This window comes from Lethenteron reissneri, chromosome 27 (genome assembly GCF_015708825.2).
Source record: "Lethenteron reissneri isolate LAM-NWPU_2019-01 chromosome 27, ASM1570882v1, whole genome shotgun sequence".
Classification (NCBI taxonomy): Eukaryota; Metazoa; Chordata; class Hyperoartia; order Petromyzontiformes; family Petromyzontidae; genus Lethenteron; species Lethenteron reissneri.
In genome coordinates this window covers 9339048-9365582 of record NC_083805.1, presented here as the reverse complement: position 1 = coordinate 9365582, position 26535 = coordinate 9339048, and the positions used below count along the sequence as shown (strand labels likewise).

Genomic DNA, 26535 nt, shown 5'->3' with positions numbered 1-26535 from the left:
ACGTGTCAGTTTGTATATTTAAGCGAATGAAAACAAATAAAACACAGAAGGAACCATAACAGGGCTGAAGCTGTCATAAAAAATGTAACTGCAATAATTCCTAAATTTATTGATAAACATACTTGTGCAAATAGATTCTGGACGAAGGAATCCACCACCATCAGCATCTCTTATGATCCCGCAATGCAACGAATTACGAGCGGATCTCATTGCTCCACGAGCTGATCTCATCGCTCCATCTCCTCGGTGTGCGTCCTCTCAGACATGTTTCATACCTCGGCTGCCACTGTCATTATTCTTGATCATTGGCCGAAGGCCGTCATCCCTTATTGCGAAGTCGTCTGCCCAAGCCCCCTATTTTTCTCGAATTAATGTTTTCCTCGTTCGATCTCTCATTGGGATCCAAGCAAGCATCTCCCCATGCATCTTTGTGCAAAATCGGTTTCTGTTCCATATTTTTTTTTGCAAACAATGTTTATGAACCATATGCCGTACTAAGGAGCTGGCTTGGCAGATGTCGAACAATAAGCTGGATTAAGGTGCCAGCATCAACAATGTCTGAATGTGCCCATGTGTTTTGGCTCATGCAAGAGGGAAAGAGAGAATACATTTATTGAGCTGTCACTGCTGTTCTTGTGGTGCAGAATACATGGTAATGAGAAATAAGGGCGATTCAGGATAGTACAGATGTTTATGCTTATTGCATATGCAGTAGATATTTAGCAAATGTATACATTCTCGCAAAGCATTGTCAAACATCATATATAGCAATAATTCCCCAGCTGAATGATAAACCCCGCAGGGATCAGTATTATCAGCCCTACTGTTCAACATTTACATTAAGCTCCTGAGAGATCTGATCAGAGCACATGGTCTTTATTTTCACCAGATCCGGGTCAAGCAGGACTTTACTACATTGTCCGCTTCTCGGTTAGATATTGGCAGCTGGATGTCTGACAACTGACTGAAACTCAATTCCGACAAAACTGTTATATTTGCTGGTTGAGCAGAAGTCTAAACTTGCTGACATGAGGCTCATGGCAGCGTCTTTAACTGTTGATGTAATGGCACCCCGACTGGTAAACAAAACTAAGAGTCTTGGCTAAGTGCTCGATAATTCACTATTGTTTCTGCCCTCGATAAAACAAGTACTAAAAAACCTGTGTGTTTCATTTACGAACAATCAAAACGATCATACCATCCCTCTCTGACAGAGATCGTGTTACGGTGCTGAATGTCCTTATAATATCTCGACTATGGCAATGCCGTGTACGTGGATCTTCCACCGTGTCGAGTTGGACAACTCCAGGGCATTCAGAACGCCTCTGTGCGACTATTGACTGGTCGTTCTCACCAGCACCCAATCTTCCAAACTGTATTGGATCCAACCCAGCTTAAATATACGCTCCAAGCCTGGGGTGTTTTATTCAGACTCTGTCTTCCCGACAGACCTGTTCTTCACCTGAGGACGGCTGCTTGCGTTGTGGCCGAAACGTCGTGAGAATTATTTTATTATGTTTTATTTTTATTATTTATTATTTCCATTCTACGTGACTTTACCGAAATAACCAAGAAGATGTATTGGATCTGCCACACTGGATTCCAATTTAGCTCCGTGGTTGCACGATTAAAATGACAGTACTGTGCTCAATTCACGAATCACTCTTTCAGCAATCGCCTCACTATTTGACCGATAAACTGCAGCTCTAAAATCTTTCTAGGAGTTCGAGGTTCTCACGTATGACCATGCTCCTCTGTCAGCCACGCTGTTGGAAAAAAAAACACGTTTCGGAGCTCAGCATTGTTCTGTCGTTGGCCCTCAGATTTGGAACGCTCTGTCAGAACTGCACCTGACCGCTGAGATTCTCCCGTTAATAAAAAAAAATTGACTTATTTCCTATGATATGTTAAATTAGCTAGATATGTTTTGGCGCTCTGTTGCGTCTGGTGCACCTTATAAAAACGTTGATAACAATAACAGCGTTTCTCTACTCCAGACCTGACAATTGGTATGGTGTTCGGTGATTACCAACTATCAATTGCATGCAGTGTGTAAATGTGCAGGCATTTTTCGCAATACACTGTTGGATGAGGTGCTCACCATATTCGTGCACGCTGTTAGGGTTGTTTTTTAAACATACTTTAAGACTCTGCTCGGTTCGAATTGCTGAAGTTGGGCAGTATAGTTGTGGGTACATATAAGTACAGTACAATAATGAGTTTCGCTGCAGTGCCCTCTGCTGCCCATCATATTGCTTCACAGCATATAACACCTGTTATGCACGGTGGTCCCACATCCAAGCACGATTTAGGTTCAACCCTGCTTAGCTACCGAGATATGACAACATCGGATGCATTTCTGGTGATTGAGTCATCGGATCATGCATTGGCCCATTAAAATTATGCAAATCATGACAAGCGTGGACTTTGGGGGTGTCTTCTCGAGGACTGGAGTTGAGAGACACTGATGTAGCCCACCAAGGGGCCGTCCATAAATGACGTCACGCGATTTTGAACGATTTTTGACCCCCCCCCCTCGTCACACGGCGTCACAAAAAGTCAGACCCTCCCCCTCAAATATAACGTCACAAAGCTCTGCCCCCCCCCAAAAAAATAAAACATGCTTCAAATCGCTTTAAACTATTGTCATTGTAGTGCGTATTTAATGTGCCGCTGCACTTTGATGTTGTAGGAGAAAACATTTATCAAAAAGTCTATTTAATTAAGGAGAACGTGTTGTCTATATTTATTTAAAGTTGCGCATTTTGATGTGGCTTCACATTTCTCAAACCCCCCCACCCCCTCGTCACACATCGTCACAGATGTCTGAAACCCCCCCCCCCCAGGTGCGTGACGTCATTTATGGACGGCTCCCAACCTCTATTATGTGTTGGCAGATAAGTGCTGCTCTTTCATGCCTATGTGGCTTTCAACCAACACGTGGTTCTCAGTGTCTCAAACTGTTGCTACGGAGTGACCATTGTTGCATGGGGACTTGGCCAGAGAAGATTGTTCCTTGCGTATCCAGCCTGCATTTCATGGCATTACCCGTTCTTTTCTTGTTTATTGTGTCTTAAACCCAGCTGACTCACTTAACTCCTGTTTACATTTCTTGTAATGTTATAAATAACAATTAGTCATCCATTTCTCTAGAAATGATTAGCTGATGAACTAAATTGTCAAAGTACGGTAATTACTTTGTTTATTTTATTAGAGACACACTGCCTGTTTGGTGTTCCACATCACAATTGTTATTATAGTTTTGTTTCCATATCATTCATGCTGCCAGTTCTGCACGGAAGAGATAATTGGCCAATCCCAACCCCTGACATTTAAAATCACGGTTTTCATCGTGCTATGCGTATTGGTGAATCTTGCCAGCTCCTAAAAAGTACATAATTTGGCCTCCTTTGCCAGTAGCAAAATATAAATATAGTTTTTTCCTCCTTTTTTCTGGCATGATGTAAATGCTTACCCCGAACCCTCATTACTCTGATAGTGCGTTGTCTTTGAGTTGTGCACCTTTTGGCGTCATCTGGTCGAACACAATATGAGACTAGGCTCTAAGGAAAGCTGTCTCTGGTGTGGACCAATCAATTTCAAGGACAATACATACATTATCAGAGTGTGTTTTTTGTTTGCATTCTGACCGCAGGTATTATGGTTAATGCAGACATGATACCTCGTAAAAAGGTTTCAGTTTTGTTGCCAGAAAAAATGGGAAGCAAAAACTATTATTAAATTTTGCTACTGGCAAAGGAGGTCTCATGATGATACAAATCTGCATAACTTCCTCTCTCTAAATTAATTGCAGCTGGGTCGACAAAATATGCTCCATAGGGGAGCTAAAACAATCGAAAATCTAGCAACACAATTATTGAGTAGTAGCATCTGAGGATGGCTTCAGGGCCTGGTATCTGCTTGGAGTGAATACTGAGCAGGATAATTACGAAAAACTGCTGTGCATCAACTTGCCTTGGAATGTGTTTGTGTGGGGAGTGGTCGTATAGCGGTGAGCGCGCTGTGCTGCTGAGTTGGCGACCCGAGTTGAATTCATGCCCACGGCCAACAGCGGCGACGATTATCTGAACTGGTCCTGGGCCTCCCCTAGGTCGACACAGCCTAAAATGAGTAACTGGTGCGGTGTGTAAACATCGCAGGGCGTCGTGGTGCTGGTCACCCACCCCCTCGTGTGGCGTGCCGGCCTTCATCGGTGCTTGCAAACAGCACTTGCCCCAACAGTCTGTTAAGGCTACACGGAATATTCCAAAAACAATATTAGTCATTGTTTTTTGTTGCCCTAACAGGAAAGAAGAACAAAAATAAGCGGGGTTGTTCTTTATAGCAGAGACAGAGAGAGATGGAGCTTCTGCTATCATTTACTGCAGAGATGTATGGTTCTTGACTGTTGCCGCACTCAGTTTTGTCTCAGTTACATCTTCAGATCAAATAATTTCCGTCGAGATTGGAGTCTGCATTTTAATTGTTTCAAGATTGCGTTTTGAACGACGACGAAGAGTTAGTTTTACAATTCTTGGCCCAGTAACAGAATATTTCGCACGGAGATCTCAAGTTTAAATTAGCATTTCTGTTGTACCATACTCTTGAGTGCTTCCTTTTCAAAGCACTTAGCTTAAACATCCGTTTGATCCCATTCAAAGCATATTTTTGCCTCGAGTAATTGCCTCACGTAATACAATATAACAGTGCTGCAAATGTCTTCGTCTTAAAAAAAAGTCAATGTGGGCTCGTTTTTGTGTTTCACAACGGCGACGTCGTAATGATTAGGTTGCTTGACAGGACAAAAACATGCTCCGTCTCTGTTTGTCGCATTCAATACATAACAATTATAAGAGTCAACTTCGGGGAAGTCAAGTGAGTAAGTCTGAACACTTGTTATCACGCACTCTTATGAATCCAGTCCATCACGAATGGTTGGCGTTGATGACACGTACAAATCTTTTTGGAATAACAACAACAACAGTTTTAATTGTGTTGCAAAACTGGCTAGCCTCAAGTATGGACCCCCAAACATCTGCTGGTAAGCTGGTTCAAGGTTCTTCAGGCCGGAGATCCCGACTCTGTGCTGGCCGTATCGCTGCACGCGATTTGCACGTCCGAAATCCTACCACGGTTGGCTACGTACGGCGCGAAAGAAGTTCATCAGCTATTCGTTACGAATAGTTCCACTTTTTATTGCTCAGTCGGTGTTCGCCGCCGAGGTCGTGTCGGGTTTCTTATTTTCTCCTTCCTGTTACTCTGTGGCCCCGGTATTGAACCAATATTGCCACATAAAATAAAGATTGATATTGTATTTTGGTTGATTGCATGTGGGTACAGTGGCGTTACAAGTTGAACGAATTCATACTCTTTGGTTATTTCGGTAAAGTCACGTAGGTAGAAAAATTCAAAAAAATATAAAAAATGTATTTTGTTTTATTTACCGAAAGAACAAAGGAGTGTGGATTCCTGTAGTCACGAAAGCTTTACATAAACATTGAAATAATTCACATTGATCTCTCACCTACCGACTCCTCGATTCACTCATTACTCCATTCACCCTTGCACTCACCCACTCATCCATCATCGCACCCATTCACTCAAGCGTCCACCTAACCCATCAATGCATCCGTGTACAGGATGTATTCATGTGCAGATCAATTCATCATCTACTCAACCACGAAACTCATTCATAATTCCACCGACGATCCGACCCTTCTGCGCTTGCTCTATAAAAGACGCCCTCACTTGGCCGCACAGAGCACTTTCCTCTGCGTGGTGCCTGTTAAATCACTTCCCCTTCACCCCAATGTTCCCCCAACCTCCTCCCTCCTCCTTCCTCCTTCCTCATCGCTTGTCACAACTCTCCAGAACCACCAGCGGCGTTCAGCTTTGCAGCGCTTCGTGGGGTTAGACGCGGAGAGAGCTTGACGCCGCATCGTGCAGAAGTACCAGGGGGAGTAGATAGGCGACTGACCGACTGACGGAAAAACCAGCAAGCCGGAGCCACCCAACTCCAAGGGACGTTCAGTTTTTTTTTTGCACGACTGCGGTGCTCGGGGCTACGAGCTTACGGGCTTGTAAGGGGGTCAATAGAACACCAGCAGAAGGAGTGGCTAAGCACGGCAAGCAGGTCCAGGGACGAACCGACTGACCGACTACCCGTACGGATTTCCCCACCACCCCAAATGAAATGCCTCCTCCTCCTCCTCTTGCGCACGGCGACTCCGGGAGGCGGGCGAGGAGGGGGGGTCTCTGCCGGCGAGGGTCGCGGTGCTGGGCGTGCAGCCTCGTGGTGGCCGTCGCGAGTCTCGTGGTCCTCACTCTGCTGCTCGTGGCCGCGGCGTTGCTGCAGCTGGGACATCCACGGGGCCCCGAGGATGCGGATAAATGCGACAGGATCATCCGCGAATGGCCCAGCTACCAACGCGGGGCCGTTGCGTCGGACGCAACGCAATGCTCCATCGTGGGCAGGTCAGCGAGTGGTCGGTCGTATTTTTGGGTTTTTTCGGTAAAGTCACGTAGGTAAAAAAACCCCAGTATATATACGGGGTCGTATCTCTTGGAATTTCTCATCTACCTGATACAGCAAGCGTGCTGTGACGGTTCCACCTGAAGACGGAAGCTTGTGTTGCCTCCGAAACGTCGTGATTTTTATTTTATATTTATTTTACTTTTATTAATTTTGATTAATTTTTTGCCTACGCGACTTTACCGAAAAAGCCCAAGAATATGAATCCTTGCAGTCACGAAAGCTTCAAATCTAGAAGTGGTCGGTCACTTTGGCCACCCATTACGCACGCGGTTGTTTGACCGTGCGCGTCTTTGTCTCTGCGAGTGTTGTATTGTTCTGTCCGTTGTCAGCGTGCGTGTGTCTTTGTCTGTCTCTGTCAATGCGTACATTTTTGTTGTTGGCATGGTCTCTGTGTGTACGTGTGTTTTGTCCGCGTTTGTCTCGATGTGCCATGTGTCTTTTGTCTGTAGCCGAGTGCGTGTCTTTCGTCTTTCTGTGCCGGTGTGTCATTTATTTGGCTCTGTGTCTTTAGTTTTTTTTAATTGTGTATCTTTGTTTGTTCGTGCTCATGTATGGGGGAAGCGGTGGCGTGGTGTGGTTCGCGCACTTATTCAAAATCAAAAGTTAAAATGATTTTTATGCCCAAGTGCTTTGAGGCGGTGCTTATCTAAAGCCCTCATTCAGTGGTGGAAATTTTTTATTCCTATGGCGGGGATGTCTGTATCAATAGGCCAATTACTCGCTTTACCTAAATGCTACTCATTTCACTGAATCCGGAGGGTTGACGAGTCAAAATTGCTAGTTGTGTATGTTTTTAAATAATACGAAACATCAAAGTATGGTCAGTTGCGTTTGTGGCTTCCAGTGAAGACACTTTGATATATAAACTAGATACAGCAGCGATTTCTTTTGTGGGACAAGTCCATTGAGTCTTGAAAGGTTTTTTTTTCCAAAATTATTTTGCATGGAATGTAGACAGATGACAAATCGAGTGACCCCTTATGTGGTTTTTGTGTTTTCGCGCGAATGTGTCTCAGGAATGTCCAGATGAAACACGTTCACTTATCTTGCTTCCTTTTCCCACATATCACGAACAGTCGTCGTGGAAAATGTTACTAACGAGTAGATATCGCCTCTTTCAACATAAACAAATAAAGTTTATAAACAAAACACACAAAAAAGCGAAAAGTAAATATTGCTCCACTTAATCCATCGGATTAACGGCCTTCTGGGGGGGGGGGGGGGGGGGGGAGTGCATCTTACTTAGGCAGTGTTGGCGCAATCCAAGCAAACACTGGGACCGTTTCTCGACATTCAGTCTTTCTTCTTCGGCAGAGTCAGGCTTGCCTGAACCAGTGCTGGTTAGCTGCCCGGTGTTTTCCATAATAGAGGTTTTTTTTGGGTTAGATCGCGTAAATATATAAATGTGTCGTTAAAACCCGCCACCACCCGACACAGCCAACTAGTAAGGGTTGTCACGTAAACAGAACGTGGCCATCTTCTTGGTTCTTTCGGTAAAGTCACGTAGAAGGGAAGTAATAAAACAATAAAAATAAAACATAATAAAATAAAATAATTCTCACGACGTTTCGGCTACAACGCAAGCAGCCGTCTTCAGGTGAAGAATGAGACACTGCCAAGCTAGGAGCTTATATATAAGCTGGGTAGGAGGTGGAAGAGGAGCGCCTGACTTTACCGAAAGAACCAAGAAGATGAATCCCTGCAGTCACGAAAGCTTTAAATCGAAATAGAACGTGGCCAATTCGTCACTAGTACAGCAACACCGGTGTGTTGGAGAGCCAAGCCACAACATTTACAATCTGAGTGCGACGTTTCGCCAGTAATTACAACGAGCTACAACTAACTAACACCGAAAGAACCAAGAATATGAATCCCTGCAGTCACGAAAGTTTTAAGTAAAATTTTTATTACGCAATTCTTTGCTCCCATGTGCGGAGGAGTCACGGGTGCCAAAGTCTTCTTTTGACCAAGAACGCCTTTAATAAAGATTAGTTTGAAACAGCTGGACTTAATCAAGTCACCACTTCCTGAAAGAAAAAGAAAAGCTCAATAAAGCCAGTGGCCTTTTAGGGAGGAGTATGACCGCTTGCCAATGGCCTTCGTAGTTCGTAGATACCCCACAGATACCGGAGTTCATAATAATTATAGGGAAAACAACGGTGGTTATTGCACAAAAACACCTACGTGTCTCTCATCAATCCGAATGCTCTTATTGTGTAATATTGTAAACACTGTCCTCTGTAAGATATGGAGCCATCACTTTCACAATATGCAATCGCCTGTTGACAAGTAAGAGTCTCATTAAAAATGTGTACAGTAACTATACATGCATCAGTCTGCATACTTTTGAATGCTTGGATTATCTGGTTGATCCAGTGTAGACTACACAGCACCTCGTACTTGAATTCTGTCTTGTGTGCCCTGGAATTGAATTGAATTTGGATCCCTTACAACACCTTGGCCTATATGACCCAATCACCCGGAATATGAGCGATCTTGTCGGATCTCCGAAGCTAAGCAGGTTTCAGCTTGGATATCGCTTGGATGGGTGACCGCCAGTGCACGGTTACCCATCTGCAAGTAAAGTACCAACACCCAGTGTTGGTGTTGGTACTGCGCTTCCGTGCTCTCGCGTCTCTCCTTGCTGCATTCACACCGACCAATCACAGACCAGCAGGGCGAATTGTGCTTCACATGATTCCTGCAACCCTCAGCTTTGGGGAGGTCCGCATCCAGCGGTCAAATGACAGATTGCTGTACACGTACAACGCCTCCAACGCACCCTTGCCTTGGCAGCATCACTCATGTGGACATCTGTTGAAAAGAGCTTCATAGCTCATCGGATTCCTCGAGTGTGAATAGATACTCTGGTGTGCGCTGTACTCAACAACATGAGTTTGACCAAACCGAGTCCCAATTTTCTGGCTCTCTGGCAGTATCAATCACGCATAATAGTAATAATTGTCATTTATAAGACGCAATTCATCCAATAATCTCAGTGCGCCATGCACGAAGAAAGGAAATACAAATAATGTCAAGTCCAGAGTCCACTGGCTCCCACCACCCCGTGCGATTGACCAAGAGTGGCCTGCGTATTTTATGGAGCTGTTTGCTCACCAGGAGTATAACGATGCCGCTCTGCGGTCAACTAAAAGTTCGTTCCTGCGTTCACGACACGTGCGTCGAATCGTCAGTGCGTGCGAGCATCGGCGATATTCGATTTGGATGTTGTAGTCAACTGACGTGACCTATGCAGCCACTGAAGGGTTGCCATATAACAACACACCGCTGCCAAGACTAAATTAATCAGAGCACGACCAAGCAGAAGACGATTCATCAAATCGCATGGGGGAGGAGGACACAGAGGCGTAGCTAGGGGGGGGGGGCAGGGGGGTACATATGTCCCCGGGCGCCAAGGTAAAGGGGCGCCAAAATGAGGCTTACAACTTTACATTATAACTTATTGCGGCGGGCGCGGCAGCCTGAAACTACTGCACACATCTACACCTCAACCTGAAAGTTTATATATCCCGCCACACACAGCCTACATGTCATGTAATTACATTTTGGTATGTGATTAAACGGGGGGGGGGGGGGGGCAATTTTATAGTTCGTCTCCGGGCGCAAAATATCCTAGCTACGCCACTGGGAGGACAGGAGGGGGGGACGGGGTGCAGCGCTCGTTCGAGGTCGACTATGAAGTGCCACACTGTGATGCTATTATTCCCAGATTCGTGGAGAAACCGCTTGGCATGTTTCACACGACGAGCAGCGATAGTGCAGAGATACGTTTCTCCACGGTTCACGTCAGGCCAACTGATTCAACGGCTCGTGTGTGGGGTACAAAGAGCATGCGACGATGTGAATAACGTACAGGGCCTTTGTCACTCCACTGCTCGTTTGGATGGAGCCCTTCACGTGCCGTGTCCGTCGTTATGGTGGTTTGACCCAACCTAACAATGTGGATTGATGAAGGGGCATGGGGAGGAGAGTGATGAGGGTGGCCAGGACCCGTTCAGATATCACTCGCCACGATTGCTAGCCATGGCCCGGAATAGATATCGGGTCAGTCGCCAGGTTCATAGCGGAGTGCGTGAACCAGGAGCATATTTGCGTCCCACGTTCGATTTTTTTATTGAATTGGAGCAGCAACGTTTGGCTTGCGTTTCGATGTTGTCGTAGCGTAACTGGGTAAACGAGCAGAACGTTTCCGCCGCGTTGGGGCGAATGGGGGGGGGGGGGGGGGGTCGTGAGCGTAACGATTTGATTCGGCAAGAGGAGCCGCGGTGTATAATCGCCTACGTTCAACCGTGCAAAACAAAGCTGACCGATTGCCGGCTCCCCTGTGCTGATGATGTCGTTACGCCACTGGCACAACCCACTGCATCGCTGCGTCCCCTACAAAGAAAGATAACTTGTCCGAATTGTTTTCCTGACATGCTTGGCGAGAGATATTTTAAAGTTCTATACAGTGAGCACAAGTATTATACGAGACATGCAAACCTGCATAGATAAAAATTTATTCTTATGTTCACGATACGAGCATCGTTCCATGTGCTTGGGAATCGATTTAGTTTTTGGCAAATATTGTGTAAATGTACATGCCCAAGTTTGTCTTCAATGCATTATTAGAGACTTTCCATCAAGCGTCTAAAAACATTTAGAAACATGCATTTAGAGTATTTAGCAGATATACATTTCCACATGATAAGCCACTTCGTTGAGCTATCATTTGTGGCCAGGACGCTTCTGAAAAAGGGCTATATAGCTCAGTGGGCTTTACCTGGTAAAATAAAAAAACTGTTATTAGTTTAGTAGTTTTATAGTTTACCAAGATTGTTAACGACTCCCATGCGACTTTCAGAGGGGGGTCACTTTTAGCGATACGACATCGGTGTGAGGGCCGCCACATTATTTGAAACCATTGGGGTTTCGCAGCATGACGGGGTCCTTTCACATGTGTGCATTGTCGGGGGCCGCACTAAAGGTCATCAGGGGCCACCAGTGAGGGACACTGCTAAGACACGGTTCAAAAATATCTTCAGATACTTCAAAGCTGTGGGTAATCATTAGTATAACAGTGAAGTACTTTTTTTTTACTTAGGCATGGTATGGCAACAAATTAAGACTGCAGTTCAGATGGAAATGATTTGTCCATTCTTTTTGTAAGGGAGAAATGCTCGTAATCTACTTTTTCGTGATCACAACCTGACCTTCTTTACCCACACATGTACGCGTCGCATGCACCATTCAGCTTTGCGCATGTGGGAAACCATTTTACTTGGTAAACAAGCCGCGTTTTACTGCAGCTGGAGACGATTACCTTCAAAATGACACCGGATATGTACGGTCAGGATTACGTTGCACTTATTACCGTGCGGTTGCCTAAATTTGCCTAATTTGTGGAACTGAACAAATTATTTGAAGTGGTGCACAAGCACAACGAACAAAAAACCACTCACAAAAATGCATGAGTTTTTTTTTGTTCATTTGCAGGACTTCCGAAAACTAAATATGGCCATTTACGTGATTAGCACGCTGGACTTGCAATCCTGAGATCGCCGGTTCGATTCGATCGCCCGGCACGGCCGTTGAAACAATGGGGCAAGTTTCTTAAATCCTGCTGCCTCTGTCTACCCCGCAGTATAAATGGGTCCACTCTAGACGATCGGCAGGTCGTGTGTGGTGGGCTAATTTCTAAACACTCTCATTTCCAACAAGACGTCCGGTCAGCGTGGAGGAGTAGACCAAATACCCTCCAGAGGAGCTCTCTATCGGGGCTCCCCTTCCATCAGCAGTGCCACGAGTAGAACAGTTGCAGGGCTCCATCCTTTACCTCTTAACCAACGAGTCTAGATAATCCCAACAGCCCGAATCGCGACAAATCACGGAATCGCCAGGACGGTCAAACCGTTACGGGCCTAATGACTTTGTTTCCTGCACAGGGACATTCTGAAGGTAGGCGGCTCTGCGGTTGATGCATCGATAGCTACCCTGTTCTGCACCTCGCTGATGAACCCACACAGCATGGGTCTGGGAGGGGGCGTCATTTTCACCATTTACAATCCGGCCGGAGGTGAGTGTGCACACGCGACCATACACGTTCCTATACGTTGGCATATATGTCCATTTATCATCAAACTCTTCTGTGCTGGTACGTCTCGCTTTTTATTTCCATCGGGAGGCATATAAGCAATTGACCGCTCATCAAGCGGTCTCATCCCAGCGTCTTGAGATGCGGTCGCATTCAGATGCGGTACAAAATAAATCCCATCGTTGTTCTGTGTCACGTGGTGCCAGCATCATTGGTTGTGTCCAAGAGGAGATGGCGGGGGAGGGGAATGGGGTAGGAAGTTGCACACTTTGGGGGGGAGGGGAGAACAATCGACTGTAGCCTCCCCACTAAAACACTTGGGCACAGGAAGGTAGAAGCCACTTGTCTTCATTTTAATAGTAAAAAGTATGCATTACTATTTTTTTTTAAAAGCCACTTATTGCGGAATAACTTGCTCTGGATTAATTGCGTCAAAAACACCGTCGCTCATTGGAGAGACGCCGTAGCCGAGGGGGTGGTTAACAAGTATAACCCGTAAAAACAAAGTTTTTCACTATAAATCCTTTATATGCGTGGCGGCTAGAGTCCTCTCGTCCTCTGGCTTGAGATGGCTGCCACCTATGGGTCAGATGATTGCATGGCACCATTAAGCAATTGGTAATTAAATATAATATTTTTGTCCTAAAAAGTGTAAAATTTTTGAAAAAAAATTTCACGAACATTAATTGTCACGCACAACGAGTCTGTGTGGAAAATGTCAGCTCGATTGGATCACGGGAAGTGGGTTAAAAAACGACCGAAAGATTTGCACGGTCGTAAGCAAGCAAGCAAGCGCGCAAGTGAACTTAATATAAAGGATTTTAAAAAAGTACCATCCGACTCATGAATCTGAGCTCGCGTCTTCCACATTAGCATCCAGGCGTCGAGTCGCTAATCACCTCAACTACCGTGCCTCTTCTTCTTCTTGGTTCTTTCGGTAAAGTCACGTAGAAGGGAAATAATACAATAAAAAAAATAAAACATTATGTTTTTTTTAAGTCACGTAGAAGGGAAATAATACAATAATAAAACTAAAACATTATGTTTTTAAAAAAAGTCACGTAGAAGGGAAATAATAAAATAGAAAAATAAAACATGGTTTTTTTAATGTCACGTAGAAGGGAAATAATAAAATAATAAAAATAAAGCTTTATGTTTTTAAAATAAAAATAATAAAATAATACAAATAAAACATAATGTTTTATTTTTATTATTTCCCTTCTACGTGACTTTACCGAAAGAACCACGAAGATGAATCCCTGCAGTCACGAAAGCTTTAAATCGAAATTTACCGTGCCTCTGTGCTGATAGACGCTGGTTGTCTTTACCCCCCCTCCCCCTTCACATCACCGATCAATGTGTGGGGTCACCTCATTCCCTTGCCCAGGCCTCAGCCCCCTCATACCCCATTTAGACCCCCCCCCTCTTCCTTTTGAAAATTCCTGACACCACGCAAGTATTTCCATGTCCTCGTGTGTATACAAATGTCACTGACTCTATACACATTCACGCTCAGCCTCATATTAAACAACCCATTTTGAAACGGCGACCAGGTGCTGGGTGATATTCGTGTTCTTGGGTGAGGTATAGAACGCAACTTGCCTACACCAGGGGTGGGGAACGTCCGGGCCATGGGCCATATGAGGCCCGAGAAATCATTCGGTGTGGCCCTGCCAAGGCAATCGCAGGCGGGACTCGAAATTCAATAAATCTAGGAGCAAACCTGGAAAAGCAGTTGCGAGTAGCAACATCATCAATACCAGCTAACATCATCACACGCCTCGCCAAAGAGAAGCAGTTCCAGCCATCACATTGGGGGTGAGTTAATGAAAATGTTTGAGCAAATATAACAGGCTAATTTTAAAGTTGATAATTTAGTATGGCCTGCGAATGATGTTATACATATCCAAATGGCCCTTGGCAGAAAAAAGGTTCCCCACCCCTGGCCTACACGCTGCCATCATGAACACGGACTCGTCGTGCATGACTTCGTGTCACAGTGTCATTTGTCAAACTTTTGTTTTTCTCTCACGCAGGCGAAACAGAGGTGATTATGGCGAGGGAGAGGGCTCCGAGGAACCTGCCGCCATCCATCAACGAAACACTTTGCAATCGAAAGAGTAATGCCAGTTTTGTTGTCCTAACGAGATATCTTCCACCGTTGTGTTGGGGGGGGGGGATTTGAAGGGTTTGTGGGGCGGGGGGGGGCAGGCAAGGGGGAAAGATGGTGACATGGTCCGCCCCCGCCCCCTCTCTCTATTTAAGGCCTCGTCACAGAGACGCTCTCTCTCTGTGTGCCTATGTGTTGCTCACTCTCTATGTATCTTGGTGATATCTGTCTGCTTATATGTCTGTCTATAGTTTTCTGGTTAGATTTGTGTTTCTATTTCATTTATATCTGATGACGATTGCTTGTGTTGCAATCGAAACGTCGTATGCTATTATTTAATTTATTATTTTATCTTTATACGTGACTTTACCGAAAGAACCAAAGAGTAATTCCTGCAGTCACGAAAGCTCCAAATTAAGATCAAAGAGTATGGTCCAGTGGTAGAGCGTTCGCCGCTCGTTGCAGAGGTTCGCGGTTTTAAATCCAGCGGCCACCCTGAGCCTGGACGATAACAGAGGCAAAGAGTGAACAGCACAGATTACTGGGGCTCTGGAGTTCCAGACAAAAATAGGTGACAGCAGAGGGGAATGAGCGACGTCTCACTGAGTTCGGGTTGACTGGAGGCTTCGACAGAAAGCCTTGGTTGCTGTGCGGAGGAGAGTCGAATGAAATGAGAGGGGAGAGATGAGGCGGCAGCGAGGTGGTGTGAGAGTGATCTTGAAATTGATCTAGGTGACAGCGTTTGGAATAATACACACGAGGAAGTGAAACTAAACGTACCACATTTGTTTTGGTTATAAACACAGAGGAATCGCAACATCTGTATTTATCTTCTTGGTTCTTTCGCTAAAGTCACGTAGAAGGGAAGTAATAAAATAATAAAAATAAAACATAATAAAATGTTTTATTTTTATTATTTTATTACTTCCCTTCTACGTGACTTTACCGAAAGAACCAAGAAGATGAATCCCTGCAGTCACGAAAGCTTTAAATCGAAATCTGTATTTATTTATTAAGCGATATTTTCCCACTTTGTGGGAAAGTACTCGCAACAGGAACGTGGAATTTTCACGACCGGCTCAGGGCTGTAAACAGGAGTTGAGCGCCACCTCAATTGTCATCGAAACAGGAAATCACTTTGACTTATCTTAATCCTTTGCAGGCAACGCTCACAGTAAATGTCAAATATGTATATACGTCACGAGGACATCAAGGGGGCTTTAGGATTTCAAACATATGTCAAAAAAAATTCGCTGTGTGGTATAAGTCACATGCCACGGCTTTCTCCTGACAATGCTGTGTTTGTGTTGCCGATCGATGTCTTTGGGCAGACTTTGAGTCAAACATTTCCCACTCAACCATAATAATGTCTATCTTCCTGCAGGTTGATTAAACACTGGGAATGAAACCAAAATTCCGTCTTCACAGATATGTCATGCTAGCTTAAAACAGCAAACACTGTACATTATAAACGTTCGTTAAACCACAAGACTACGGCTGATAGAGTGTATCTTACTCCTACTGTCTCATCGGCTCCCGATGTAATGCAAGGTTTGCTGAGAGCAGCAGACCATGGGCAGAGGCATCAAAGCATCTTGTAATGTATTCCCTCCCGGCAGATGGTGCCAGGTAGATTGATGATTGTGAAATATTGTGATGGCAAGGGGAGACCTTCATCCAGCAGCGGATTTATCATGCCTGATGATGGTTGGCACCATTCCATGGTCTTCAGTTGGAAATACTCTATCAGTCACTTAGCTCTGGTGGTGAGATAATGGCAATGTTCCATTGCAAGGGATTGCTAGATAAATGTAACCAGTTAAATCAAGTGCATCAGGGACAGTGGAACGGGCATCGTTCACATAATTTGTGCTGTTGTGGGAATCTCAATAGATGCCTGACCCTCGTGCGTTTTGGAAATCTCCGTTGACTACTCCATTTGCAAAATCAATGTGTCCATGCAGTCATAGATTTTTTTCCCAGGATGTCAGATTTCTTGAGCAAGCTGTCCTTGGAAATCTGTAAATCCTGGGACATCGTAAGACCCATTTTTTTGTTAGTTGTGTAATAGTACACCGCACAAGGCCATTTGCGCCGCGAAATTTGCGCTGCAAAATCTTAACCGAGTTTAAGCATCGTTGTACTTTTTATAATAGCTTCATTATTCTATATTTTATTTATTATGTTAAGTGAGAAGCTGACACCCCATGCAATAATGGGACTACTGGCTAAGCAGAAGAAGAAGACTCGAAACCAAACTTACTCAATTGGAATTACACGTAGCAATCATCGCTCCCTACTGGCAGACTAGTGGCCGATTGCAGGCCGGGTCCTAAGTCGCCTCGTGCCACACAGGGACGGCTGCCATTGGGGGTGCCGGTGCGAGATGAGATGTGATGTCAAGTGTTCCCGAGACGCCCCGGCGTGTAGGGCGCTATATCAAAAAGACAAACCCATCGTCGTTCCCATTAACCGCCGGCGCTCTCCTCGCCCTCCTCTGCCGCAGTGCTTTCCATGGAGCCGTTGGCGATCGGCGTTCCAGGCGAGCTGCGAGCCTACGCCCTCGCCCACCGCCGGCACGGACGCCTGCCCTGGCACAAGTTGTTGGAGCCGAGCATCCAGATGGCTCGCAATGGCGTTCCCGTATCGCGGGAGCTGGCCGAGAAGCTCGCCAAAATCGACGAGAGGGTCAAATTCAAAAACGACTCCGAAATCTGGTATGGACGCGATAGGAACACGGTCTCGGAGGCAACCCGGTAGTGTGACATTGATTAAAGGGTGGGGGGGGGGAGGGATAATACAAAATCTCGGGGGTGGGAGGGGGGGGGGCACGATCACGTTAATATAAAACTAATTTAAAACGTACGCTAAACGCCAAAGAGAATACGTAACGGCACGACCTTTGTCCGTCATGCGTCCTGCCCTGGCTCTCGCCCGCTGTGTGCGTCAGCGAGGCCCGAGATGCCCCTCGCTTAATTGTATTTTGCAGCCGCCTCCAACTATTGCAGACATTTTGTAAATCATACGGCTTGAATATAAGAATTAGAAGGGGTGGAGAGGGGGCGGGGGGGGGGTACTTAACCTTCAGCAGGGGGGGGGGGGCTCAGCCCCCCAGCCTTTGCGAAGCTACAGGCCTGGCCGGGGGTATATTTGGAATAAACTTGCCCTGTGCATTTCGCAAAGCGAAGGCGTGAGAGATGAGGTGAGCATTACTCTTGCGTGAAGAGGTTGGATTTGTGAACATGTACATAAAGTGATAGTCACGCCATGACAAAATGTTGGGGACACCCCTGCACTGGAATAAACTTGCCCTGTGCATTAAGCAGTCCCATTCCTTAACCTCCTCCTCGTTTCTCTCTTAGATTTATGGCCAACTTTTTACTTGTTGATGTTCTATTCAAGTGCTGTGGACGGTTAATAAATGACCCTGCTGGTTATCAGTTACCGACGGGAAAGTTAATTGCGAGTGCAATTTTGACAAAATCCTAAACCTGGCACAATGTCGCAAACCTTGGTTCCGTTACATCAGCATGAGTGCTAACTTTTTCGCCGTTGTGATCTCATGGTGTGTACGTGTGCAAATACACGGGCATTTGTAATTCCACTGTGTGTGGGTGAGCGTTCCCCCCACTCCGTGGGTCGTTGAAGGCGCGGTGTATGGCTGCAAGAGCATAGCAGTGGCTACGCCACATGCCCAGGTATAACCATCCATGTCGGTGTTAAAAGTAGGGAAAGTGAGGTTGGAGCACCACAGTGGTGGGATGTCAACTACCTTGCCTGGTATGCAGGAGGTCGTAGGTTCTATCCTGACCCTGTGTATGTGGAGTTTGCAAGTTCTTCTCGTGGTCGCGTGGATTTTTCTCTGGGTCCTCCGGTCTTTCCCTCCATATTTAGTATCAACGTCACGCGTTTAGAGTATTTGACTGCAATAGATTTCCACGTGATGAGCCACTTCATTGAGAAATCGTTTGTGGCCAGGTCGCTTCTAAAAAAGAGCTATATAGCTCAGTGGGCTTTACCTGGTAAAATAAAAATTGTATAAGTCTTATTCTTTATTCTTTCGGTAAAGTCACGTAGAGGGGAAGTAATAAAATAATACAAATAAAACAATATCATAAAATTCTCACGACGTCTCGGCCACAATGCAAGCAGCCGTCCTCACCTGAGGAAAATGATATTGTATATAAGGTTTTATTTTTATTATTTTATTATTTCCCTTCTACGTGACTTTACCGAAAGAATCAATAATATGAATCCCTGCAGTCACGAAAGCTTTACATCGAAAAGTATAAACATTGACTTAAAGCTTTTGTGACTATAGGAATTCATACTCTTTGGGTCTTTCGGTAAGGTCACGTAAATAGAAAAATAATTTTAAAAAATCACAACGTTTCGATCGCAACACAAGCAATCGTAAATTTCGATTTAAAGCTTTCGTGACTGCAGGGATTCATCTACTTGGTTATTTCGGTAAAGTCACGTAGAATGGAAATAATAAAATAATAAAAATAAAACATAATAAAATAATTCTCTCTCTGAATGAAAGACTCTGTCTTCTCGACAGACCTATTCTTCACCTGAAGACGGCTGCTTGCGTTGTGGCCGAAACGTCGTGAGAATTATTTTATTATGTTTAATTTTTATTGTTTTATTATTTCCATTCTACGTGACTTTACCGAAAGAACCAAGAAGACAAGCAATCGTCTTCAGGTGCTGTATTCTTTCACCTGAAGACGATTTCTTGTGTTGCAATCGAAACGTCGTGGCTCTTATTTATATATTACATTTTATTATTTTTCTATCTACGTGACTTTACCGAAAGACTCGAAGAGTATGCTCTATTTTTGTTCAATAAGAGACCGGCACAGACCACAAACCACGACGCAGGGAGGGGGTTATAGAAACTCTTCTGACCTCAGTCCCGACCACTGCATCTGGGTTTAAAGACAGAAAGAGAGAGAGAGTGGGCTTGTTGACCCCACCGAGACCATATGGCGAGGGGAAGTTGACGGAAAATAACTTAAAAAAGGAAAGTGGATGAAGCGGGTGGAAATGACAGGGTGTGGGGGAGGGGGGTTACCGCTTGTGAAACTACTTAAAGCGCCCTGGGCCGAGGCGCTCTGTAGATAAACATAAAACTGACACCTTTTTTTTACAAGGAGTCATGTTTGCATAGACCACAATACCTGCAGCCATAATGCAAACAAAAAACATTGGCGTCATCTGGTCCAACACCATGTGAGACTAGGCTCTAAGGAAAGCTGTCTCGGGTGTGGACCAATCAACTTCAAGGACAGTGCATACATTATCAGAGTTATGTTTTTTGTTTGCATTATGGCTGCAGGTATTGTGGTCTATGCAAACATGACTCCTTGTAAAAAAAGGTTTCAGTTTTGTTGCCAGATAGAAGGGTAAAAAAAAACAATCATCATATTTTTTACTGCCAAATGAGGTTCCAATGGTATAAAACAAACAATAAGATAAGTTACGTGACGGTCCGATCTGCGGCGCCCTTCTGCGCGCGTTCGGCACGCTGAGCGATGGCCTCTGCCGCCTGTCCCCCCCCCTCCCCCCCAGCGATCTCTTCTGCTGGCCCAACGGCACCGTCAAGAAGGAGAACGACATCGTGCGCTACCCAGCGCTCGCTCGCACCCTGGAGACGATCGCCAGGGAAGGCGAGGACGCGTTTTACAACGGCTCCCTGGCCACACTGCTAGTCGAAGATGTCCGCGCGAAAGGTGACGGGAGGTCATATTTCGATTGAAAGCTTTCGTGACTGCAGGGATTCATCTTCTTGGTTCTTTCTGTAAAGTCACGTAGAAGGAAAATAATAAAATAACAAAAATAAAACATAATAAAATAATTCTTACGACGTTTCGGCCACAACGCAAGCAGCTGTCCTCAGGTGGAGAACAGGTCTGTCAAAGAATGGCACGATCCAGGCTTGGAGCGACTATTTATGCTGGGAAAATATTTTGCAAATTATTTGGTCAAGATGCTCGTCGCCCCTCCATGCCAGCATAAATAGTCGCTCCAAGTCGTGAAGCGGCGGGGTCACGTGTGGGGGAGGGGGGGGGGTGAAGTGGGGGGTGCTCGCACATTTTCTCCGAACCACGTCCGGTCAGTGCGGAAGGAATGTAGAAACTTCCCAATCTTCAGGGATTCGTGGGGGTGGGTGATAGGCCCTCCACCCTCCCTCCACCAACCCATCCCCTTTGCTCAGCCATGTGACAGAGAAGGTCAAGTGACCTCTAACCTCTTGAGGGATTATCTAGAGCTCCCTCTCGTTGAAGGTCCTTCTGGAAACATTCGCGTGAGCAAGTCATTGCAGCGCTGCACCTTTACCTTTGTAATGTGCTTTCGGATATGCTGGAGCAGGGCTCGGCAACCTGCGGCTCCGAAGCCGCATGCGGCTATCTAAGAACTGCTTCGTGACGTCGTTTATTCAGAAACGCGTTGTATTCACGTTCCATTGCGGCTCTTGAAATTTTGAGTTTCTTACCGAATTCGAAAAAAATGGCTCCTCTTGTTGTTTTGCTTGCCGACCACCACTCTGGAGCAATGACGACTACAACGATCCGCTCGCTGTCGTCGAAACGTCACATCCACTCAGAGGCTGCTGTGCCCCCAGTTGTTGTTGTTGTCGTTGTCGTTGTTGTCGTCGTCGACAGTGCTCCTATTCCCATCCGTGTTCCAGTGGCGGCTGGTCCATTTGGAGCGTTGGGCCAGCACCTTCCACTGTCGTGCTCACTTGTGGTTTTTGATTGGGTCTGTCTCTGTGTGACGCATTCACCAGGAGGTGGGGGGGGGGATAGTTTCTGGCTTGGTGGGTTAGAATCTTCCTATTTAGCATCGTTTTTTCGATTTGTAAGTGGCCCCATACGGCCATTCGAGGCCCCTACTTTCACCACAGTATAAAAAAGCATCGGATCTTGACCTCAATCATGACTGAATTGTGAAAGTTCACTGAATGATAAGTGGGGCAGATCGTTACATGCCGAGCCGCCTAGTTGCCGATTTAAAGGATTAGCTTTCATTCCGCCCACTGACATAGGCAAATGAGCCAACATGGAATTTCCAAGACAGCCTCATCAAAGTGTGACCAATTTGCCACGTGTCGGCACAAACTATTCATTTAAGTTAAATAATAAGCGGTTACCACACCTAATGTGGATTTGCAGGAAAATCTAGGATGGATTAAGTGGTCCAATTGAAGAATGTTCTCGGTAGGTCTCTCTGTAAGTGCGCAGCAATAAATGCGACGTACATTCGAGTTGCCAAATTCAAAGGGACTTTGAATGAATGTAGCGATTGAGTTGTCTTTTATAACACATCAACATCATCAGCCAATGTTCTAGCCACTGCCGGACAAAGGCCTTACCCACGTGGCCACCATCCCTTCACAGCTCTGCAATTTCACAATTCATCTCTCTCACAAGTTTTCAGAGTCAAATAAATTTTTCCAATAGTGATAAATCTCGCTCTCGCTCACCTCTTTATTTCATAATTTCACTCCTGGTCCATCATCAGCAATTGCCTTTGATGTACATCATTAGTTGTGTATTACAGCCGTGTCCCTCCAACAATTATAATGTCGTACATGACTTTCGTTTTGCACATTTTTCATCTGCATCCCACTGCTTATTCCTTCCTCGTTCTGCCTCTCGCTGTAACCATCTCTCCATGCCTCCTTACACTTTCACCTTTTTTCGACATTCTTTGTTGGTTCATGTTTCCAAGCCACATCCCGGAAGTGCAATGTTTTTTTACTCAACATTTAGTTTGCTTAGAGTAACCTTCACCCATAATTTGTAATGTGGCCTTGTTCCCCTTTATGTCTCTCACTGTAATTCCCCGCATCTTTCCAAACCTTATCCGCGTACAACGCACGCACTTGCGCTGATTTCGATTAACAAGTGGCTACTGCGGGGGGGGGGGGGGGGCGATCTCCGACAACGCACGGGAGACGCCAAGAATCCCCATTGTTGGTCTCTGCGAGATGGAAATAAAAAAACACAATGCTCGATGATGGTGGCTGTGGTCTGACGCACACTTGCACATCCGCGGCACGCCTGACGGTAAGCGATGTCCCACACTCGTGTGGTCGGCCTCCTGCAGGCGGCGTGCTGAGCCTGGAGGACTTGCGGTCATACCACGCCGAAATCGTGAAACCGCTGATGTTCCCCGTCGGCAAGTACACCCTCGTCACCCCGGCACCTCCGGGGGGAGGTGCGATCCTCACCTCCATCGTCAACGCTCTCTCCGGTACGGGGCCTTCTTGCGCACAAGTACAAACACACGATTGACTGTTTGCAGTGAGCTTGCACTGGGTGCTGCACCACGCTACCTCCTCCCGGCGTCACGCGGTGACTTGATCGGTCCCACGCACGGCCTCCACGGTTTTTGCGGTGTGCGGCCAACCTACGCGGAATGCGCTGCCGGTAATTGTCTGTGAAGATCTCAGTTGGCTAGTTTTGCAGTAAAACCAAAGCAGAAACGTTCTGCAAAGCTTACAAAGCATAAGCGTAGTACCTTCATGTAAGCCTTTGTGCTAGAGGAATTGCGCAAATACCGAATGTGAGCTTTATTTATGAGTTGACCGCTAGAGCCAGGGCGAGTTTTTGTGCTTGATAATTGCATTCTTTCAAAACGTTTGGCTTACACCACATCAAACCGTTAACCCCCTCAAGGAGCATTACTTCTGCCTTCCCCTTCTTTTATTCGCTTTGCTACCCTGCCACACCTGCATTGGCCCACCCACATTCCATTTCATCATCTTGCCTCACGAGGCCAATTCAATTATTCACAAAAACCCTCACACCCCACCCCTTTCAGATGACAGTTTGATAATATTGTGATCTTGGTGGGTTTTTAAAAATATCCTTTTCTTTTTTGCGATATAAAATATCTGAAAAGTCAAAATATTATATTTTACTAACACCAGTTGTACAATGTTTAATAAGGAACCTAGGACAATTTGTTTTATATGTTCGTGATACTTAATTTTGTATCACCTTCTGTAATATTACCACAAGTGAATGTTGCGGACTGGCCGTGAGAATGAGAGTTACCCTCACACCTTAATGGTCCAATGTGATGATGGCATTCGGCCTACAAGGGACTGTGGCATATTTCAAAATAACACATTCCTGCGGAGGGAGCTGGTAGGAACGTTGAGTTGCTCGGTCAATGGCCAGGGTCAACGGCGGCGTGGTGTATTCCGCAATATGGCTGACTGTGAGGGCGGGCACAAGCCGGCGTGAGTAGGTTAAACGTTGAGTTTTATAAGGGCACCACGGGGTGACCAACCCCTCCCCACCCTCCCCTCCCCACCCTCCCCTTTCCACCCAGCCCCACCTCTCCCATTTTTGGATGCACGACGGACGGACGGACACAATAATCCCCTGTGGGCTGGTGGAACCAGGTGGTTCCTACCAGTATAAAGGCAGTTACATATATATTTTTATTATGACTAAAATTAGTTAAGAAATATATTTAGAAGACGTACGTCCAAAAACAAAACAGCACAAGGTCGCCATTAGCGGAACACGTGGTCGGTTGACCCCGGCCCGAGGGCACAGGTTACACCGGTCGTGTCAGTCTGCCACGTGCTCGGCCACTAGTGGGTGACCTTGCACTCTGTCATCAAATCCAGCTCCCAGAGGTTTGACTGCTTAGGCTGCATTTTTCGATTTAAAGCTGCGATGCTGTCTTTCCGACAGCTCTGTTGTTCACCTAAGGATGGCTGCTTGTGTTGTGGCGGAAACGTCGTGAGAATTTAATTTTATGATGTTTTCTTTTTATTATTTTATTATTTCCCTTCTACGTGACTTTACCGAAAGAACCAAAAATATGCTTAGGCTGAGTTTAAACGCAAGCTGGTCAACACGTTTGAAGGGGCTAGGCCATGTGAAGGGGAGCGGTGCCGCAGTGGTTAATGCACTGCGCTACGAACCCGGTTGACTGATTTTAATTTCCAGCCACAGCTACCATCAGTGGTGAGCAATATCTGAATCTGTCCTGGGACCTCCCGTTCATCAACCCACACTGACCAGTGTGGTGAAGTATGGTCAAACAACCTGCATTACTGACACGGTGTGGGGAAGGCCTTCATCCAGCAGTGGATTGACAAAGATCCGTATATTGCATTATACGTTTTTTTTTTTGCCAGCCAAGTTCATTGCGGTGACGGTGCTGATGATGAAACGGTCGCTAAAGGTTTGACGTGCTCGTCTGGGCCCACAGCGTTCCACATGCAGAGAAGGGAGATGAAGGACACTGAGGGCAGGGCCCTTGACTTCCACCACATGGTCGAGGTGCTCAAGTTCGCCTACGCGCAGCACAAGGAGCTCGCCGACCCCGAGTTCGAGAACATGGCCCAGGTGAGCTCGCGGGAGGTGAGCTGCTGGTCCGTGAGGGGTTGGCGATGAAGGCAGAGAGCAGAGGTGTGGGAGCAGCACGAAAGTGACATTTTTCTGCGCTGCCTTTGTGCTGACAACGGCGCCCCACAGCAGCAGCAGCAGCCTAGAGCAGCTGCTTTTTATTCATTGTGGACAAGAGGGCACTTGAATGGATCTCAGAGGTACCTCTATGGTATCTGCTTCCACGGGTCATTCTCTAATACAAAGGATCACACTGCTCTGTGAGAAATCGGAATGGTTACTTTGTCTCATGACATGCCACCTACAGCATATGCGAGTAATATTAATTACCTTACAGTCAGACCATTGTTTAATTCTCAGAGCTGGAATTTATCCTAATGAAGTGCAAAACCAATTTTAACCTGATGGGTCTTTTGTACATTGATTTGTGAACCTTTTGAGACCAGCATCTCACTACGCTTGACAACATGAGTTTAATCACAGTCGGCCGAAACCTGGATTGTAACCTAAGCTGTCTGCGGTGCCAGCCCAGGGCTCTGGCCTCTAAACCACCCGGCCACCTCCTTATAAAGTACAATTTTGTTCAATGTCCATATACGAAATTGATGTGCACGTCCCCATCTTGCTGCGGCGGCGGCGCGTCTCCCGTCGCGCTCCCAGAAGGTGCAGGAGCTGATGTCTCCGGCGTACGGCGAGAAGCTGCGACAGCATATCCAGGACGACCGCACCCACGAGCGCTCCTTCTACACGCCCACTGACCCCGACAAGCCCCGATACGGCACGTCGCACCTGTCCGTGCTGGCCGAGGACGGCGGCGCCGTTTCCGTCACCAGCTCCATCAACTTGTAGTGAGTCTCCCGCGCGTTGCGGCCACGCCATCGCGATCGCTTTCACTTCAAGGGTTCGTGCGCTACGAATTGCGCAGAGCCGTCAGAGGGAAGATGCGTCGGCACCACTGCATCCTTATTTGAGAATGGCGAAAATGAGTTTTCTAGGTTTATTTATTCTTAGGTTTTTTCGGTAAAGTCACGTAGGTAAAAAATTTAAATTAATAAAATAAAAATAAAATAAAAATCACAACGTTTCGGAGGCAACACAAGCTTCCGTCTTCAGGTGGAACCGTCACAGCATGATAGCTGTATCACTTGATACGATAGATGTATCACTTGATACAGCTATCGTATCACTTGATACAGCTATCGTGCTGTGACGGTTCCACCTGAAGACGGAAGCTTGTGTTGCCTCCGAAACGTCGTGATTTTTATTTTTTACCTACGTGACTTTACCGAAAAAAACTAAGAGTATGAATCCTTGCAGTCACGAAAGCTTCAAATCTAGAATTCTGGGTTTATTGGTTTTTTTTAATGTCCATCATTTAACCAGGATGCCTAGCAGCGGTGGCACAGGCCTAACG

At 46.0% G+C, this 26535-nt stretch overlaps 1 protein-coding gene across 1 annotated transcript in view; it reads left to right on the top strand.

The window, feature by feature from the left end:
- The first annotated feature begins 5786 nt into the window (after window positions 1-5786).
- The window catches only part of LOC133348520 (glutathione hydrolase 1 proenzyme-like), a 30871-nt gene continuing 10122 nt past the window's right edge, over window positions 5787-26535 (top strand). The window contains exons 1-8 of the mRNA XM_061561375.1: window positions 5787-6474; window positions 12481-12611; window positions 14666-14749; window positions 17246-17456; window positions 20317-20477; window positions 22858-23004; window positions 24985-25121; window positions 25782-25969. Of these exons, the coding sequence (XP_061417359.1) occupies window positions 6194-6474; window positions 12481-12611; window positions 14666-14749; window positions 17246-17456; window positions 20317-20477; window positions 22858-23004; window positions 24985-25121; window positions 25782-25969 (1340 nt within the window). The 5' untranslated portion in view covers window positions 5787-6193. The remainder of the gene's footprint in view (window positions 6475-12480; window positions 12612-14665; window positions 14750-17245; window positions 17457-20316; window positions 20478-22857; window positions 23005-24984; window positions 25122-25781; window positions 25970-26535) is intronic.